Here is a 21,839-nt window from a genome sequence, read left to right on the forward strand (position 1 = left end):
ACCCTAACGAAGAGAAAGCACCATGTTCAGCATGAGGCAATGGGACATTTTCTTTTAAAGTGAGGCAATGGGACTTGTCATCACGTGAAAGATTCTTTTTTTGACAAGAAATTTAAGTGTCTTGTTCGAAAAAAAGAAGCTCTCAAAAATAAGGTATCATTGTAAGTTGTTCTTTGGATTCCATTGTTGGATGGTGAAATAATGGGGCTCTCGTTCACTAAATCTCGTAGCAAAATTTGTAGGGGACACGCAAATAAAACACCACCATCTGCGTTACCATCATCAAACAAATACTTTTCGTTTTTTTACTATTACTGACAGAGGTGGATCGAGGAGGATGAGTGGAACATTCGTTTCTTTAAAAAATTTAAATTCATATATATTTTAGATATATTTTTTATATTTTTAATTAATAATATGTTTTTATCCTTTAAAATTTTATAAGTTTGTGTCCTCCAAAAGCTTTAAAAGTTCGTCTCTCTTAACATAAAATTATATATTTATATCTAAATCATTGTTTTCAGAATCAGACCGGTTAGCGAACCGGCCATGCTACTGGTTCACTGGTTCAACCGGTCGAATCGGTCTGACCGGTCGGAAGAACCGGACGATGTCATAATTATTTAAAAAATTAAATAAAAATACCAACAATATTTAATAAAAAATAATTTTTTATATCACAAGTCATATTCAAAGCAAGTCATAATATATATAAGTTAAAAACCATAAAATCAAGTGAAACAAAATGATTCAAATTAACTACAACATAATATTTAATGTAAAACATATTAAATAATAAATATAATTATATAATTATAATTAAAAAATAAATTTGGGGCTAAAAATTCATAACAAAATGATATTGTTTGGTTTAATTTTTTTTAAAAACAATCCCACATGGCTAAGAAACATAGAAGAACATCCCAAAAGTCTAAAGAGTAAAAATATGATAACAAAACAATATCACATGACTAAGAAACATAGAAGAGCATCCCAACTAACTTCTATAAATAATAGAGGTAATTTGACATTGAAAATCATGGAGCCTTTTGGTGAGCATTGAGTGACTATTCTTTCACTTCAATTAAGCTTGAATTTTAGGCTTCAATCGAGCTTCTAAACTTTTTTTGAGTTCAAGCCTTTTCGAGTTCAAGTTTCAATATTATATTTCGAGTTTGAGTTGAACTTGATAATTTTTAGCTCGTGAGTTTGAGTCGAGTTGAGCTTATTTTTAAAGTTTTCAAGTTCGAGTCGAACTCAACAATACTCGAGTTCGACTTGACTCGTTTAACAAACGACGCCGTTTGGTTTAATTTAAAAAAAAAAACAAAATTGGAGGTTTTTTCTGACTTTCAACCAGTCCGGTTCGAACGGTTTAGCCGGACCGGGCCGATCCGATTTTTAAAACACTGATCTAAATACTTATGACAGTGGTGAAGCACTATTGCGTATTTTGCTAGATTTTTATGATGAAAATGTTTGCATCAATTCACCTAATCTTCTCATTGTTATAACTCCTAACCTACTATATATGGTGTGTACAGGATCAATAGTAACAGTGATAGATCAGAAATATATATATATATATATATTTTATCACATAAATTTTTTGTAAGAGGTGGACACAAATAAAATTTTAAGATAGACATATTAATAAAATAAATAATTATTCAAAAAAAAATTAAGGTGTACAAAATAAATCTGACATTGATGGTAAAAGTTGATTGACTCGTCACAATATTAAAATAGTATAAATAAATTCTTTTCGTTAATTTTATTGTCAGTTTAGTTATGTAATATCAATGAATCCATTCATTAACCTCAATAATAAAACTACATATTATTCTTATTAAAAGATTTAGATTCAAACAATTATTTTTGGAAAAAATTATAATCACCTTATACTGTACATAAAAAATTTATAAAATATCTGAAATGGATTCCTCTTTTTCTTTTTTCTTGTTGAAGAAATAACCTACATCTAGTTTATTTAAAGAAGAAAAAAGAATAATATTTTTTATTAAAAAAGTGATATATACAAGTAATTAAAAAATCAGAGATTTATAATTATTTTTTAAAAATATTTCGTAAAATCTTTCATCGATGTGTATTTGAAATATATATAAGGAATATTTAGATGATATAGATTTCCATTAAATTTAATTTTTTTTATTTCATACACTAAAAATTCAATAAAAGTAGTGATTTTAAACTATTATCCTAATCGAATATTTTAGATTGTTCAATTATAATAGACATAATGATAAAATTACTCTAAATGTTTGCATAAAAAGTCATTTTATACTCTCTTTTTTTGAAATATTTTATCTCTGACATTTTAATTTTTGATCAAAGCATATATTGTTGGATGAATAATATTAGCTGACTAATGATCAATTCATATTATTGATGTGATATTTTTACATGTGTTCAATTACTGACGTGACACGTGTTACATCATTATTTTTATTGATACAATATATGTCATATTATCATTTTGATAATATGATACATTTCGCGTCATCAATTAAACACATGCGACAATGTCACATTAATAATATGGGTTGATTGTTAGTCAATTAATAGTTTTCATCCAACATAATATGTTTTGACCAAAAATTGAAATATTGAAAGTAAAATGTTTCAGGAAAGGAATAGAGAATAAAATGTCATTTATTAAGACAATATTGGTATCGATTCCGGACGATGTGGAGGTGTTAATCATTCCTTACACGTAACCGACTCTCGAACCATTCCAAATGGATATTTGGTAAGACATAGATCCAATAAAATATCAGATTTATGTATTTGACCCTACCTAACTCAAAAGGTTAGGGACGATTCAAAAATATAAAATCATTCATTCAAGTCAAGATTCGATCCCTAGCTTTCAAATGACCACTTTGACACTTGAATAATCTAAGTTCGAACAACATTATTTATACATACAATGAGTTTAGGCTAAATTTTCTAAAAAGTAGAATAAAATAATTATAAAGAGAGGAGAATCATTAAATTAAACATAACCAATTAAATGGGCAAAGAATATGAAGAAATTCTTAATGGCAAGGAAGAGAATGGAATCAAAAAGGCTGTAAAAGCTTGTCCTTTTATTTAGTGGAAAAAAGAAAGGAGTAAAAGGAGCATCATGCTAATTGTTGTTTTGTTTGGGACCCATTCAGACTCATCCCTAAGATTCCTTATCTCTAGGTAGGGGTGTTCATTCGGTTAAAACGGTGATCGATCGAACCGAACTATTCTTAACCGAATTAATCGAATTTTTTTTTTCTTTAACCGTTAATCGAACCGAATTTTTTTTCAAACATATTAACCGAACCGAATTAATTTCGGTTAATTTGGTTAATTTTTGAATTAACCGAATTTTTTTAAAATTTTCTAATTTATATAAAAATTAAATGTTTTTAATTCAAAAAAAGTTTATAATTAATTTAAATAATATATAATTATAAAATAAAAATTTCAGATAAATTTTTTAATTAATTAATATTGATTTAGATTTAAAAGTTATTGGATCTTAAATTATTAATTTAGTTTTAAATTGTTTGGGCTTAGCCCAAATGTTATATATAATATATATTTAATATTTTTTAATTAAAAAAAACAGTTTACAATTAATTTAAATAATATATAATTATAAAATAAAAATTTTATATAATTTTTTAATTAATTAATATTGATTTAGGTTTAAAAGTTATTGGATCTTAAATTATTAATTGGGTTTTAAATGATTTGGGCTGAGCCATATGTTATATATAATATATTTAAAATTTAAAATTTAATTTCGGTTAATTCGATTAATTAATCGAATTCGAACCGAATTAACCGTTAATCAAATTCTAAAAATTTTCTTAACTGTTAACCGACCGAACTAATTCGATAACCGAACCGAATTAACTAAACTAATTTAATTCGATCGATTAACCGAATTAGTTCGATTATTTGAACACCCCTATCTCTAGGTTTTCCCACACATTCCTTCTTCCTCAATTTTTTTTTATAAAATTATAAATCTTCCGACGGATAGTGTTCCACACCGTCCAATCACCCCCAAGTTTGTGCTTTTATTCCACTCCAATTTTCCACGTATTGCCACCTATACTTCCATGTTACAAAAAAAATCCATTTTAAAATTTTAATGAGACGATATTTTCAAATTCAAATAGTTTTAAAATCTAATTATAAAAATTGGTGAATTTTAGAACTTTACGCGTTCAAATCTATTGAGGAGTTATAAGTGATAAACGAATATGTTATTTTGTTAGAGGTTACGAGTTCGAATAACTACATATGTAGAGTGCGTATTGTCAATAGTTAATTTTTTTTGAATAATTACTACCTTATAATCTTTTCAAATGTTTTTACACAGATTTTGAATCTTAAAGTTATTTATAATGATACAAATGAAAAATATAACAAAATTATAACATAAAATAACATAAATTCAATTAATTTCGTAAAAAATATGGGTGGATTAGCAAGTAACATTTTGTTAAAGTGAAAAGGCTTTTTGTTAACTCTTTAGGGTTAGAAAAAAATGTGAACAATGGCAACAACTCGCCTGTGCGAAAACCAAAATATGCCTTTGAATGGACCTTTTAGGTAAAAAGCTGACCATGAATTTGGGGTTATGGAATAATAATAATACTAATAATAATAAATGAAACAAAATGATAAAAAAAATTCTAATCCACAAATTAAATTAAAGACTAGATGAGGTCTGAAAGTGGCGATTCCCCTTTGAAACGTGAGAAAAAAAGAGAAGAGAATCTGAAGTTCTAGTGTTCAACAAACCTTTGGTTTAATTGGTAAAAGCTCCTCTAAATTATATCATTTTTTTCAATTTGGTATCTAACTCTTTTCCCTTCAAAAGTATCCCTAAACTGTTTTCTCATTATTTAAAATTAAAGTTTAAACCTAATTCAACATTCAACTTTTTAGACAACCTCAATTTTCATAAATCTAAAATTAAAATTTAAACATAATTTAAGCATAATCTTTATTTTGGACCATTCGATTGAATTAAGCTAAAGTTATCACTTGTTATATTTTGACTGGTTCATAGTTTTTAAACGTGATAACGATTTTGGGTGATTTGGACAAGGAGAATATGATTTAGTAGCAGTCAGGGACGGAGCTAGGATATAACATTAGAAGGGACAAGGGTTTATTAAATATTTAAATAAAAAAAATTGAAAGGGACAAAGACCTTATTTGATTAATATTTAAACTAAAAGACACCTAAAATGCTATTATAGCAAAATATTTGAGAGAGGAAACAGCCCCTCCCATACAAAGAATATATCTATCCCTAGTAGCACTTTTGAAAGAAAAGAAAAGATTTAGGTATCAAATTCAGAAGAATGGTATAATTTACTGGGTGATTTGTTAATTGAGCCACAAACCCTTTAATTATATTAAAATATTTTATTGATTAAAAGCATAGTGGTAAATTAAATATTAGACACGTGTATGAATCTCCATGGATATATTATAGAGTATGCGCTCATATTCCACATTTGCTGGCACATAAACCAAATGATCACTCCATTCTTGATGAGTCTTTGACTAATCTGCCATCAAAAGTTGTGATTTAATTTTTAAGATAATTTATTTCCTACACTTTGACTATTATATCCAACCCTTTTCACTTTGTAATATTCCCTTGGGGTTCAAGTCAATTTGACCAACTTCGTCTGTTAATTTTGTAAGAATTTTTATAAATATTGTATTAAAAGTTTTAATAACTCATGGCTAATTTGGTATTACATTCAAAAAATAATTTTAAAAGTAGTGTAAAAAATATTTTTATAAAGTATAATTTGATTGTTATTAAAAAATAATTTTACAAAAATAAAATGTATATTTTAGTGTTGTAAAATATAGTATATGAGGATAAAATATAATATTTGACATCATTAAATGAGTTAAGAATGATAATTTTAATTTTAATTGATATATCGAAATTAATCAATATATTAAACTGAGATTTTTTAATATTTTCTTTTATTTATTTATTTATTAAAGAAAACTAAACTAGAACCGTCGGTTGGGGGATTTGAGTAATGTAAAAGGGTGAGTGAACTCGAAGTAATGGGCGAGTCATAGATTGAATACGCGATGACTCGGAAGTTAATTTTTATAACACAGTTTTGCGGCCCAAAACCGTATACAAAATCACAGCCTTCCAAATTTTCCATTTTCCTTTTCTATTTTCACACTTATCCCCAGAAACCAAGATTTATACCTTTTTTTTCTTTCAGATTCTCTGTTCCCAAACAAAACAAAAGGGGAAAAAAAGCTTCTCTGTCACTCAACACTCGCATTATTTTATAAATTAATAAACAAACAACTCTCTCCACCTCTCTCTCTATATTCCATTTTGAGATCCCATCGGCTGCCTCCCTCCTCATTTTACCTTCCTTTATCATCTTCAACAGACAAAGGAGAAGAAGAAAAACATTCCGAAAGGAAGGAGGAAAAAGAATTTTGAGAGAAAAAGAAGGGATCGAAAATGGGTTTGGTTCATCCAGAACTAAGCTTAGATTTTAGACCCACTTTTATACCAAAAACGATCACTAATTTCCTCAAGGAGGTTTCACTGAACGGAAACGTTTCTGATAAGGCTTTGAAACTCGATGCGATTTTGAAAGGATTGGAAGAAGAAATGAAAAAGATCGATACTTTTAAACGTGAACTTCCTCTTTGCATGCTTCTTTTGAATGATGGTTCGTTTCTTTAATCAACATTAATCACCCAATTAATGGTCATCCTTTTGAGCTCTTGATTTCGTTCTTTTTTCTAAATAAAAGTTTACGTCTCCAGCTTGGTTTAACTTGGGTTTTGGTCGTTTTGATGTTTTATTGAACTTGTTTAAGGCAAAATTTGGGTTTTTTTTGTGTGATTGCAGCGATTGTAGCTTTGAAAGAGGAGTCGATGCAATGTATGGCGAAAAACGTTGAACCAATTTTAGAAGAATTCATTCCATTGAAGAACAAGGAGGAAAATGATCAGAGTGAAGAGGATGGTTCCTTAAACACCACCAAAAAGGAAGAAGACTCTAACAACAACTGCAATAATTATAAGGACAAGAAAAATTGGATGCGTTCCGTTCAGCTCTGGAATGCTGATGCTGATGATGATTGCTACACTGATCACACTCTAGATAATAAGGTACCTTGAAGAAAACCGAAGACACCATATTTAAGCTGAATAATTCATTTACAACTGAAATTTAACTACTTTTTGTTTCCTTTACAACAGAGAAACCATGGAGATCCATGTAAAAACAGGGGAGGAGCGAGAGCGTTTATGCCATTCAAGGCAAGTTTGGGTTTTGCAGTGAGGAAAGAAGAGACAAAGGAGATACCGGTTCCTGGAGCAGTTTCGTGTTCCGTAACCAATGATCAATCGAATTTTCGGTCTGTACCATTGGCAGTGCTTTCCAATCAGCAGCAGCAGCAGACCGGTAGGAAGCAAAGGCGGTGCTGGTCGCCTGAGTTGCATCGCCGGTTCGTCAATGCTTTGCAGCATTTAGGAGGTTCTCATGGTGAGAAAGAAAAGACCAATTAGAATTGATCTCAGCTGGTTGCAATTCTGATTTTGTTGTTCTTGGATTGATTATTATTCTAGTCCTGCTAGATAAGAATTAAAAAGTTTGGTTAACAAGAAGACCAGATGTGTTCCTTTATCACTCGATCTGGTTTCACTTTAAAGATGTAAAATATGGATTTGAGTCCAACAAGGGTCTTTGAGTACGTGTATGAATTGTGTATGTATGATTAGTTTGGTTTGATACCATGGATGATTAGATATACTTATGGGAAATCAAAGATCCTGTGGGCTGTGGTATTAATCGATCCGTTGGGAATTGGGATCATGGGATTGAAGTGTTCTTTCTAATGGCAAATCGTTCTTTGATCCTTTTAGTTTCAAGTTTCTGAGTCAGTTTTCTGAATATTTTTGCAGTGGCTACCCCAAAGCAGATTAGGGAACTTATGCAAGTAGATGGCTTGACCAATGATGAAGTTAAGAGTCATTTGCAGGTGGGGGAGCTTACTTCTTAATCCCTCTTTCGTAGTAATTCGATCTCTCCAAAGTAGTGAAAAGATATAGATCATCTGTTTCTTAATATTTTGATTCGTATTTGATTTTTTATATCGAATATTGATGAAAGACTTCTCTGACTCTCCAGAAATACCGACTACACACAAGAAGACTTCCGGCCGCAACGACCCAATCAGCCTTTGTTTTGGGGAGTGCTCATCCATGGACATCCCAAGATCAGTATGGAGAATCCTCGAAAACTAGCAGCTTGCAGTCTGCTTCTCCACAAGGTCCACTCCAGTTAGCCACAAACACCAGAGGGACCTCGACTACCGGAGGTGACAGCGTGGAAGACGATGAAGATGCAAAATCGGAGTGCTATAGCTGGAAAAGCCATGTTCAGGAACCCGGAAAAACTGATGTATAGTGTTTATCCACCATGAATTTTGCAGATGAAGTATACATGGGAGGAATTCAATATATTATACTATTAATGTATCATACATAAAAAAAAGGAGAAAGATCTTGAGAAATGAGAGAAGATAAGGTGTGAAATTTTGCAGGATTTAGCTTTCCTTGGATCTTGAATTGAGCTTTTGTTTCATTGCATTATTCCCCATATCTTAAAGCAATAATTTTTCAGTAGATTTAATTTGAAAAAGAAAATTAGTGATTAAAATGAATTTTTGAGAGAAAACGTGATGATGTTTATATTAACAGGTAGAAGGAAGAATAATTCTAAAGATCCTCTATCACTTAATAATGAACGTTCAAAAATCTTTATAGAAACATCTTTATAGACGTTATGTTTGAATTCCATAACTGTAGGAATAAGAATCAATCCTTAACAGGCTCTTAAATCTAGATCAAAGTGAAATCGTTTAAAATATCCAGATTTTGATCCTTTCACCTAACCCATGTCATATACCACTAACAAAAAAACCCATCAATTGTAATGTTCGTAATTCATATGGGAGCATGACAAAACAGTCACCCTCACAAGCAAAATAATGGAGAGAATCTTGTAGACAGGACAATATATAATTATGGAGCATGAGGAAATGATGAAAACTCTTCACAAATTTACCCTCTTTTTTAAAGATTTCTCTCCCGCTCTATTAGATTGTAAAATTCAAATTCTAAGTTTGAATAGGAAGATGATGATGATTGGCGAATATAGCATTAATATAAACAGCTAGCAATAGCTAAGCACATTTAAGTCTAACCCCACAAAAGAATGATGCATGCTGCTCACTCTCACCGAAGAGTATGATCTCTAAGATTATGATGGGTTTATATATAATAATAAGGCATGAATATGATGATAAAGTATTTGGTGAAAACGAACCTATCAAGTGACTTCAGTGTTTAAAGATAACATTATTTATCCTAAAGATTTCGAGTTTGAAAAGTTGCATATGTAGAATATCTGTGTTATTAATTAGTTAAAAAATTATTAACAGATACTACCTTATAATCACCTCGTACTATTAAAAAAATTATTCGGTGAAAACAAAGACAATCAATATCCATCCAGCTAGGATTTAATTATTATTGTTCATAAATCACAAGTATTTTGCTTTCTATTTGGTGTTTCATATCATCAATGTTAAGACCCTTTGCCTTTGTCTATAGTCAAACCAATAATATTTAAGTTCAATCATTTATGAAAACCTTTTTTTCTTAATGATAGAGTGTATTTGAATGACCTGTATGATATTTTATAAGTTGTTTGTTACCCATCGATCACCGAATAAAAATGATATTATCAATTTATAATTTTTATAATATTTAAACTACCCGTATATATTTTTATATGATACTATTTATTTTTATATATTCAAGTTTTTATATAAATTAAATATTTTATTTTAAATATTTTACAATATTATTGAAATCGGACCAAATTGACAAGTGTCATTTCATGTAATTGTGAATTAGCTGTCGGGTCTGAATAGTGCTTTTGGAGTATGATTCGAAGGAGATTAAGGAAAAATCGGCACTTTATTGCAGTAATATTGCTGCTATTGCCACAACTTCAAGTTGTATTTAAATGTTGGTGTTGGCACCGACTCTCCTTTATGAGCCAGAACACAGGTGCACTAGGCCGGATTTCAAAGCCAACAACCACACGATCATCCCCAAACAACTTTTGTTATTTATGACTAGAATTGAGAAGAGACAAATTATGAATTATTCGAGTTTAATTCGGTCAAAGATTGGTCAACATTTGAATTGAATGGGCTCGACTCGAGTTCTTAACGAACCGAAACAAATTATTTGATACATGACTCGAAAAACTCACGAACAACTAAAAAAATAATATATTAAAATTTTAAATTAAGTTATTAATAATATTAACATTTATACGTTTTTACTTTAACAATGTTAAATGTAGGTATCACAGGAGGATTAAATGAAATATTTATATTGTAGCTAATTTTTACAATATAAAGATTTCATTTAATCCTCCAGTGATACCTACATTTAACATTGTTAATTTTTTAGATTATTTTGATTATCGAAGTTGAATTATTCACAAGATGACACTCAAACTTTATTTTTTAGGTCATTTTAGTGTGTTAATCTTGGGGTCATAGGATCGAGTCTTTTGTTGACCGTCATTGTCGTTGGTGTCTTCGTCGATTACCAATCTCATACAGGGATGGACCGACCGAATCCTTAGAAAATTTAAATTCTCTTATATTTTAAATTTTTTCTTTATATTTTTATTGATTATCTAATTTCACACTCACTAAAATTTTACAACTTTGTACCTCCTAAAATTTTTAACATAACTTTTTAAGTTCAGACCTGCTTACCTGAATTCCTGCTACCGTTCCTAAATGCATACCTACCGATAATTTCTTTCCGTGAGGTCGCAAATAGGGGTGTATTCGGTTTGGTTTTTTTACCAAAAATTGAATCGAACCGAAATAAACGGGTTTTTAATATTTAAACCGAAACCGAATAGTTAAAAAATCGAAAAAACCGAAACCGGTTTTTTCGGTTTGGTTCGGTTTTTTTAACGGTTCAGGTTTTTCGATTCGGTTCGGTTTTTCCGTTTTTCAATAAAAAATCATTTGAAACTATAATTTTTTTATAAAAATTGCCTATTCGGTTCAATATGGAACAAATGGGTTCCATATGGAAAACCCGAACCGAACCAAATCAAAAAAATGAAGCCTTTAAACCGAACCGAAAATCGAACCGTTTAAAGACAAACCAAACCGAACCGAACCGTTTTACTCGATTCGTGTCGATTTTTCAATTTTCTCGATTTCGTTGCTAGCAAATCCCAACCCACGCACACCCAGTCGGAACCAGTGATTCCACATCTTTGCCGAGTCAACCATGAGGTCACAAATCTCCCCCACCCCACCCCACCCCACACACCCAGTCGGAACCAGTGATTCCACATCTTTGCCGAGTCAACAGCTGGTTCTGGTTTGGGTTTATTGTCGCATGATCAAGACCTTGAAAGCGGGTTTCCCCATTGGAATAAAGCTGCTGCTGCTACCACCTCTGGAATTTCATGGAACAGTACTCATCTGCTCCTCTAAATTCTCTTATCAATGAAATGTTGAGCTCTTTGCCTTTTGCAACTGGTTTGACGGGTCTTCACCATTTGAACAGTCTTTCGATAGGACATGAAACACCAAAGGAAACACCAATAATGGTGGTTGTAACACAGGAGGGAACAATGATGAGAATGGGACGACAAAAGATTTCTTGGGTCTTAAAGCATTTCCCAACTTAGCGGAACTTAAATTCCATCGTTTCAACACTTCTTCAACGTATGGACAACAAAATCAGCACATGGCAAGGTTAGTTTTAGGATGGGCATGGGTTGGGTCGGTTGGGTCAGATTTTCGGCCAACCCGACCCGACAAAAAATTATACATCTTCCATTAAAATTCGATCCGATCCGAAAAATATATACCATCTACCCGACTTGAACCCGATCTATTTTTTGAGATAAAATTTGAACCCGTCTCGACCCGACCCGACCCGAAATAATATATTTATTAAAAATATTATTTTTATTCAATAAAAATAAAAGATTTAATTAAAAAATAATATATAGAAGATATTATTGTAATTATTCCTAAATATAAAAGTAAAATTATATGTTTTCTCGGGTCGAGTCGGATATTTTTCACCCTAAACCCGAATATGAGCTGAACTTGACCCGACCCGATCAAAACTCAATTTTTTTAAAATATCTAATCGGATCAAATTAAATCAAAATCCGTCGAATTCGAATACCATGATCTCTAGTTAAGTTATAGTTATTCAGATTTCCCAAGCTCTATATTGAATATAGTACATGAACTATTGTTTCACACATTATTATAATATTTGAAGTCAAACACGATAGTACCAAATATATTTTTGAAAACTTGACAAGTGTACTTTTTTCTAGTAAATTGGTGTGAATATTATAATATTATGTTAAAATTATAAAAAAAATAAATTTTTTTTTGTCGAAATATAAATATAATATTGAACATTTTAAAGATATAAGTACCGTAATTAATTACAATAAAAAGTAAATATGTTTTAAAGGTATTCAAAATTTATTAATACATAACAACAAATAATAGTAAATGTTACATTAAATACCATAATTCAAATAATATTCCCATCAACTAAAGACAGTACAGTGAATGAAAATATGAATGGATTGGATTTGAATGAAAATTTGATATATTAATGGCTAGATTGTTGGGTCCTTCAGCTTTGGAGAGGTCTCATTATTGTCCTCTATTTGTTTCATTGGTGCTGTTGGGTGGCTTAAATAATTAGGTTTCCATTGGATTCTCTTTCTCTTTGTTCTTTTTCTTGTGTGAACTATTACATTCCTTTGTTAGGAAACATGTTAGGTGTTAATAGGGGTGAGCGTTTGAATAAAAAAAATTCAAGTTTTTCAAATTGACGAATCTTATTTTATGTTTGAAAAGTTTCGCGACCGCGATTTCGTCCGCAATATAACGGTTTTGCCGCCGTCTGAGTTACCCGCAATAGCGCCCGCGACGGCCGTAATCTCGGTAAACCCGAAATGACCGAAAACGCGACCGCGGCCGCTATTTAAAACCCTGACTGTGATGTGTGCTTCTTTATCCACCTTAAGGAACTCACCTTCTGTTAGATGTGTTTCTTCTCACTGCTTAACTTTTTTCAATGTATGTTTTTGCTAGTCTTCAAGGAGAGGAGAAAAACTGATCATTTATGTAAAAGGTTTTTGAAAGAAGGTTCCCGTGCATGCATGGGTTTATTTCAAGGGGTATAATGCTACTTTGAATAAGGAAATTCTTGTAATTTCACTTTCTCCATGCCACTTCAAGATGGTTGCAAACGATAAGGCTCTTGAAAATGGACTTGAAATTGGTCAAACCATGAGAATGTTGTTGCTGCACTTTCTTGCGAACTTCCTTACCAAGAAGCTGAAGACTGCAAGCATCAAGATAATAATAAGAAGGGCTTAGAACGTCTTTTTCAGGCATGGTTTCTTGCTCAACTTGTTGCTATAACTTCAAATGCGGGGACGGAAGTTAAAACATTGGTTTGGGGAATGAAAGTCTACTTCACTTTGAGATTACCATGAATGATTCTGGAACCTATGGATTTGTGTCGTCGAATGGCTTTTCAGAGAAGAGAAATAAGGCAAAGTTACCTTTGGAAATTTCTTACATATTGACTATCTCGGAGGAAACACTGCAAAGTCGAGGGGTTTAGCACAAATGTACCTATTTAACTTTTTATATTTTGATATAACAAATATTTCTAAAATTAATTTTAGACTTTATTAAATATTTTAAAAATAATTAAAAGTTCAAAATAACGTAAAAAATATGTTTTTTAAATTGTCATATATATATATATGAAATATTTTGAGTTCATTAAAATATATTTAAAGTGTTTTAAAATGTGTTTAAAACTTTCAAAATATGAAAAACAATGTTCAGTCATTATTTGGCACTGTTCATGCACGAATATTGTGCATGAATAGTAAATTTCAAAACTTTAGCTTCATAATACTTTTTAATGCTCAGGAAAAGGCTTCCAAACGTCTATAATACATATAAGCGACTACAAACTCATTCCTCAGCACATAAGCGCTAGACGAGGAACACACCTCTTACAAAGGTATAAACTCAGGCTAAACAATATGCTCCTCATGTTCGGTAACACTAGGGTGAGATAGTTCCTGGTCCACTGAGGATCGTTCGGGCAAAGTCTAGTCACCTTCAAACACAAAAAATCACATATAAGTCAATTTCAAATGATAATTATAATAGAAAAGTCTAAATAATCAATAAGAACGATAAATAGTGGCTTTAGGGGGTTAGAATTTCACAAAAAATATATTGCAAAAACGAACTCAGGACATTGAAAAACCTTAGAATATAGGTAATCAAAAAGTCAACGGTTAATGATTGAGTCAACAGGTCGAGTCAAAGTCAGCTCATTTGAATTTAAATTCGGCCAACTTAATTCAATTCAATTGAATCAGATCAAGTCTGGTTTAAGTCAAACCGATTCAAACCCTTAAACCGACTTGAAACAATACAATTAACCTTAATTTCGAGTTGTGACACTAATATCACATTATTCTGACATTTAAATAGAAAAAGAAAATCCTCAAGGAAAGAGCTTTTGTGAAGCATGACGTATGATTTTGATGGTATAATCTAAACCTAATCAACAACTCAGTGTCTTTCTACAAACTAGGATAATAAATATGAGTATCACTATAATTCCCTCAAAGCCAATAAAAGTGGAAAGTTTATTGTTCTCCCACTCCCTCCTGAACAAAGAAATAGCTATGCCTAAGTGGACTCAATTTTCACATCATCCTTCATAAGTGGAAGTGGGCACCAACCATCCAACATTGCTTTAACCATTGTTTTTCTTTGTCTTTGGAAGGCTCCACAATTCATCCATGTCCAGTGGCCTTACATTGAATTGCATAATGCCAATGCACACCACCCAAAAAAAAAATTTTTGGCAATTCAATGAAAAGATTAAATCCCTAGAAAGGTAGTGGGTGCTACTCTTGTTTTTTCTCACTATAACTAATTTCATTACACCTCTTCAAAATATAATTAGTTAACATAAAATTAGAAAAAAGTTGTAATCGATTGTAATTGAAAATTTTATAAGTGTACAACTTCTTAAAGTAAACTGTATAACATTTTAGGTTGAGATTGAAATATTATGTTATTATGTAAACTGCATATATATTCTAATTACTACTTAATAAGTTATTGTTAACAAATTAATATAACATTTTTTATTATAATCGAAGTTATTATCAACTACATAATTTTTAAAATAAAACATTGTAATATTTTGGATTAAAATATGCAGTGAAGTAGCATTCTCGATTATAATCGAAGTTATTATCAATTATATAATTGTTTAAAATAGATATAATATTATTTTAAATTAAGATCCCTCATAAATTAAATTAAATTTTTCCTTCCGCACAGCAAAACTGCCAGCAAACTATAATATAATTATTAAATTAATTTCCTATAGACCATGGTAAACTATTACATCTACCCTACAGGAAACCGATGAAGTGACATAACGACAGAGACGGTGAAAAACTGAAAGAGCCAAAAATGCCGTAGCTTAACCAACTTCTTACAGTGACATTTCAACAAACATGTTGTGTGCGTTAGGTAAGGTACGAATTATTATCAGGTAATTTAGGATTTATGATACATTAACATTATTTAGGGTTGATGAATTAATGATACACGAAGAGAACAAAACAAAATCCCAGGATTTTGTTTTAGGCGTACAAAGTACACTTCAAAAGCAGGATCTCAATCATGGCTGACATCTCTCCGTATGCTGCCTGTCCTATGTGCCCGAAGATGGATAAAAAAAATAAAATTATTTATAGAGAGAGAGGGTAATGTAATCGATCCCCTGAAATGAAAAATACATAAAAAAGGTTAATCAATGGAAAACAAAGTACAGAGTATTGTATTGTACAATTATTTCTACACACAAAAAGAGGAGAAAATGAAATGAAAGAGAAATAGTGAGAGAACGGGGAGCAGACCGGTGCTTACCTAAACTCCCAAGTCAGAAAGATCCCGTTTTTTTTAAAATTTGGGATAATAAATCAGTTAAATAAAAAATAGTGGGATTAGGGTTTTACAGGGACAAAACGGAAGTCTCAAGAGAGGCAGTAGGTAGATTTCTCTATGTTAATATATATAATATATGCCTGTGTATGTATAAATAAAAGTTATCAGTATAGCAACAAAGTGAAAAAGAGAGAGATAGTACGAGTATGATGAGGAGGCAACGGTGTTATTTGGATATAAGCATTGGAGAAGAGCTGGAAGGAAGGATAATAGTGGAACTGTTCAATGATGTAGTGCCCAAAACTGCTGAGAATTTCAGGGCTCTTTGCACTGGTGAGAAGGGCATTGGTCCCAACACTGGTGTCCCTCTTCACCACAAGGTCCCTTCTTTCTCTTCCTCCCTGTCTTTTTTTTTCCTTGTTGTATGGGGTTTGTTTTGCTGGTTTTGCTAAGGGCTGTATGAAATGGTTTTTGTGTTCTTGAAGTTGTTCAAAGTTGTGGATTTTCCCTTATATCTTTTGCTTCTCTTTGTATTCCCAGAATGAGAGATTAATTTTCCTTCTCTTTGAATTAGTTGTTTTTGGTAGGATATAGGAACAGTCTGAACAAGAATATTTGGTTTTTTATCCATTTTTTCGTTGTTTACTTTGCAATCTCCTAGATTCTTATGTTGTCTGTGACAAGGTTTCAATCTTTTATCGTTCTCAAAACCAAAAGAAAATAGAAGAATTCATTTAAACATTCCTTGACATAATTTTTTGGCAACGAGCATGTCATTAAGGATTCAATTGTTCTTATCTTTTTGCTTTAGTAATGTCATGTTTCCCATCAATTTGAATTTAATTGATGAATGATTGATTATACATGGCTTTGGATGGGAATTTCGTTTCTGTTGGATTTGAATGTCTTTTATCTCAGGGAGTTTGTTTTAATCGGGTTATCAAAGGATTTATGGTACAAGGTGGAGATATATCTGCTGGAAATGGTACAGGAGGAGAGTCAATTTACGGTTTGAAATTCGAAGACGAGAATTTCGAATTGAAACATGAAAGGAAAGGAATGTTGTCTATGGCAAATGCTGGTCCTAACACAAACGGCTCTCAATTCTTCATCACTACAACCCGCACTTCTCACTTGGATGGGAAACATGTTGTATTTGGCAAGGTTGTCAAAGGAATGGGCGTTGTTCGTTCTATTGAACACGTAACAACCGGTGAAGCTGATTGTCCCACTGTAGATGTTATGATAGCTGATTGTGGAGAAATCCCAGAGGGGGCAGATGATGGGATATCCAATTTTTTCCATGACGGTGACATTTATGCCGATTGGCCAGCTGACCTGGATGAGAGCCCAGATGAGCTCTCCTGGTGGATGACTGCTGTGGATTCAATTAAGGCTTTTGGAAATGAACATTACAAGGTAATGGGATTATGCATGTTTATTAGTAGTGACCATCTAATTACGGCATGTGGTTGCTCAATTTTTCTATCCCATGTTTCTCATTTAATCACTTTGAGGTGTCATTTGTGCTAATGTATTTCCTTAATAGAAACAAGACTACAAGATGGCACTCAAAAAGTACAGGAAGGCTCTACGCTACTTAGATATCTGCTGGGAGAAAGAAGGGATCGACGAAGGTGATTTTTCTTTTGTTGGCTGTACACTATCATCTTTCAATTATAAATAAGGTAGTCTGATTCTTAATGGGCCATGATCGATTTGCATGTACTATGCTGTTGCCTTACAGAGAAGAGTTCGAGTTTGAGAAAGGCGAAGTCTCAGATATTTACAAATAGCTCTGTAAGCTTCATTCTTCACTCTTTGACTAATATCGAGCTTTTTAGGTTTGAATAATTATGCAACCTATGCAGCACTGATTTACTGAGTTATGTGGCTTTAGGCATGTAAACTGAAACTAGGAGATCTGAAAGGTGCACTGTTAGACACAGAGTTTGCTATGCGTGACGGAGAAAACAACGTGAAAGCATTGTTTCGTCAAGGCCAGGTTAGTATATCTCCTTGGTAATTATTCTGATCTCTTGGATGCTGGTGGCTTTGGCTTGTACTTTGTCTGAGTTAGTCATCTGTTGAGTAAAACAAATTGTCTGAGTTGGTCATTTGGCTGCCTTTTGGTTATATTCTTTTGCACTTGCTGTCCATTCAGGCGCATTATGATCTCAATGATTTTGATACTCACCTGCAGGCAAACATGGCACTTAATGATATTGATGCTGCCGTTGAAAGCTTCAAGAAAGCTTTGCAATTGGAGCCGAATGATGGTTAGTGCTGAACTTAGACTTTGGCATGGCTACAATGAACTTAACAACTTTTTGGTAACTTTTGAATATTGTGTTTCAGGTGGTATAAAGAAAGAGCTTGCTGCTGCTATGAAAAAGGTTAGCAGATAGCATTTCAAATTGAAATACCCGTATCTTGTCGGGTTGCGTGTTTACTAACAAATGTGTTAATGCAATAAAACTTGGTGAGCAGATCAATGATCGGCGCAACGAGGAGAGAAGGAGATACCAGAAGATGTTCCAACCACACTCAACTGGTATGTTGTGATGTCGGTTTCTCAACGTGCTTTTATCATCTTCGCTGCTCTAGATGGATACCTGATGTTATCTGGAATGTGCAATGCAGATACTGATAATTAGAATGGTTCAGAGCATCGGTTGTCTTGTCACTGTTGCAATCTCTTTACCGTTAGACAATTGGAACGAATAATGAAGCCGTAGATTTATCGTAGGTGTCATGTTGATTTAACTGATCTCCCTCGGGTTTCAATGGAAGCAGAGGAAGAATTCCAGCAAAACTCAAACTGTACTAAAATCTGAGGTTTGAACCAATTCTTCCAATAGAGTTTTCATACAAGTTAATTGGACTCCGAAATTTAAACCCTGGCAGGTCAGACTTCCTTTTGTCTTTCATACAAAATTGGTATAAAATGTACAATTTTGTATTGTTTCTTTTACAAGCCTGCTTTTTCATTTATCTCTTGTTCGCCATGGATTTTGCTTTTAACATTTGCTCTGCTAATTGAATACTAAGGATAATCTAACCAATTACTAAAGTTCAATAAATCGGGATACATTAATTGGCCGAGTGATCAAAGATACTCATGTTATCTTATCTTGTGATAGTTGAATCTCAACATTTGCCTTAAAGTGTAATCTCTTTACCTAATAAAAAAAATTCAACAAATCGAAAGGTTGAATTAAATATTCAACAAAAATAAAATTTATATAGTATCTGATGGGTAAGTGTCTTATACCCTATCAATATTAACATTTTCAAATAATATTTATTATTAACAAAAGTTTTAATTTATTACCAATAACACATAATTTAATTCATTTATTTTAAATAAAATATAGTACATCTAAAAATCAATATGTACATTGAAAATAATTTTAAATATTAGCTAATTTATAATATAAATTAAAATTTAATTAGATAGTACCTAAAATAAATTATAATTAATTTTTTAATGATTTTATAATTAAAAAAAGGCATGATAAAAAAATAAACATAAATAAAAATGATAATTGTCTCAAATATATATCTTAATTTTTCAATCAAAAAGTATAACATTTTTTTCTTATTTCACATAATTAATGGGAAAATTAACGCAATTTACAATAATAAGCTTTATTATCAATATAATATTACCAAACCAAAGAAATATAGGCAAGATAAATATTTTTTTCTCTAAAAAAAGTAACCATAAAGAAACGTGAATGAGTTTAGAAAATGTCAACTTTTATTTTATTTTCACAAATTTATTGCCTAACAACGTTGAAAAAGGTTGATTTGGCAGATTCACATCATTAATTACCTCTCTCTAATCTTTGCCTACAAAATCCCTGTCTGGTCATGCTCCGATAGCATCAAACAAAACATCCAAATATTACTCCTTTTGTCTCCAAAACTTGTCTGTTTCTAAAAATGGGTTTCAAATTTGGTCATGGAGGCCTTGTTTTGGTGCTGTTTGCTGCTTCAATGGTGGAAGTAAGCTTGGCAAACAAGGAATTGGGGAGCCACCATCGCCACAGTCATACCAGTAGCCCTAAAAGAATCATCGTTGGTGGATCCCAAAACTGGCATTTTGGTGTCAACTACACCGACTGGTCACTCAAAAATGCTCCCTCCTACCTCAATGACACTCTAGGTAACAAAACAAACCTCAACATTCTTTATTCTCCAGTGTTCTCGTTTGCATTTGGTCACTAATATTGTCGATTTTCGGCAGTGTTCAAATATGATGCACCAAGCAACACCACGTTTCCTCACAGTGTCTACTTGCTACCCAACTTGAAGAGCTTCCTCAACTGCGACTTAAGAAGAGCCAAGGCGATTGCGAACCCGAATCAAGGAAGCAGAACGGTTCGAGTTTGTGTTGAAAAAGAGGAAGCCTTACTACATTGCTTGCGGCGAACGTAACGGCTTCCATTGCAAGCTTGGACTTATGAGATTCGCCATCGTGCCAATGCGACGTGGGCACCACTGATGCATCACTTAGGCCTTGGAATTTCCAGGGAAGATGAAGTGCCTGTGTTTTTGAGCCGAATGTTGAGCCCCTTTGTTAATGAACCATTTCGGGTGTTTTTAAATGTTGAATAAATTAGAGGTCGGGTTTAATTGTAGATTTTGTGCCAAATCAAAAGTTAATCCTTTTCAGTCTTTGGCTGTGTTTTCTATCTTTTTACAGTAACTTGTAGTTTCCTTTATCCAAAGAAATACCAAGTTTTGTGTTTACAATTAATAGTTCTTGCTTTGTTTGAAAATAGTTGGTTAAAAGAGAGCAAACCGTTGTTGCAGACATCTTGGTCACCTCCTTGGGTTGCGTTTGCAATCATCTTTGCTCTCTTAAAGTTGCAATTCAAGTAGCTCCATCGGTAACGTTGTGAGGTAACTTGGCGGATCACTGCAAAACCGATTCAAACACCATTCATCGACTTCAACAAATAACTAAGCTGTTGATTTTAGTAATGTCAAGAGACCTAGAATATCGTTGAACTAGAAGGGCGCATTTTGGAATATCCCCGGTCCCAGCAGTTGAAGCCCAACTACCACTTCGCTCATCCACCGACAATCATCGTTAACGACACGATGACATGGCTGACGATTGTCGACGTGATTGATGGCTGTTAACGTAGACATCTCACCAAAACGACGTTGTTTTGATCCGACTGTTAACGATTTAACGGTCCAGTGATATAATTAAAATTAAAATCAAAGTTCAATGCTATAATTGGTAAAACTAAAAATTCAGTGCTATAAACGATACAACGCATAAAATTTGGTGATATTTGATGTAGTTTACCCTAAAAATATCTACCAAATTTATAGAGAAAAAAAGGCTATATAATTAAGGGACTTTAGGTTGGTGGTATATGTGTTTACAAACTGCGTTATATCAGGTTTAAGAAAATCATTAATATAAAAGTTTGTACAAGATTCAGTTCAATGCATCTATAGAATTCATTTAATAAAAAATGTCATTAAAATATTAAAAACGTTATCCAAGTAATACGTATATATTTTCTGAAATTAAATTAATTTGTTTAATAAAGATTCATAGGATGGATAGGGTTTAAGTTTAAATTTTTCTGCTTAGGATCACCTCACTTATGTCATGCCATATTCACGAGTTAAGATATAAGC

The 21,839-nt window shown here is 32.1% G+C and overlaps 2 protein-coding genes and 1 pseudogene across 2 annotated transcripts; all 3 read left to right on the plus strand.

Annotated features, from left to right (window-relative positions):
• The first annotated feature begins 6,324 nt into the window (after positions 1–6,324).
• On the plus strand, positions 6,325–8,670 carry LOC120179338 (transcription factor HHO6-like). Its single transcript, XM_039184964.1, has 5 exons — positions 6,325–6,746; positions 6,929–7,191; positions 7,282–7,567; positions 7,987–8,063; positions 8,213–8,670. The coding sequence occupies exons 1-5, from the start codon at positions 6,533–6,535 to the stop codon at positions 8,489–8,491; spliced, it is 1,119 nt and encodes a 372-aa protein (XP_039040895.1). The 5' UTR covers positions 6,325–6,532; the 3' UTR covers positions 8,492–8,670.
• A 7,661-nt stretch (positions 8,671–16,331) lies between these two features.
• On the plus strand, positions 16,332–19,145 carry LOC120179339 (peptidyl-prolyl cis-trans isomerase CYP40-like). The gene is made up of 9 exons (XM_039184965.1): positions 16,332–16,552; positions 17,091–17,591; positions 17,722–17,809; positions 17,920–17,972; positions 18,073–18,177; positions 18,376–18,451; positions 18,531–18,568; positions 18,663–18,726; positions 18,816–19,145. The coding sequence occupies exons 1-9, from the start codon at positions 16,379–16,381 to the stop codon at positions 18,827–18,829; spliced, it is 1,113 nt and encodes a 370-aa protein (XP_039040896.1). The 5' UTR covers positions 16,332–16,378; the 3' UTR covers positions 18,830–19,145.
• Positions 19,146–20,050: 905 nt separating this feature from the next.
• Positions 20,051–20,923, plus strand: LOC120179279 (annotated as a pseudogene).
• The last annotated feature ends 916 nt before the right edge of the window (positions 20,924–21,839 follow it).

The sequence above is a fragment of the Hibiscus syriacus genome, unplaced genomic scaffold (genome assembly GCF_006381635.1).
Source record: "Hibiscus syriacus cultivar Baekdansim isolate YM2019G1 unplaced genomic scaffold, ASM638163v2 tig00112411_pilon, whole genome shotgun sequence".
Taxonomy (NCBI): Eukaryota; Viridiplantae; Streptophyta; class Magnoliopsida; order Malvales; family Malvaceae; genus Hibiscus; species Hibiscus syriacus.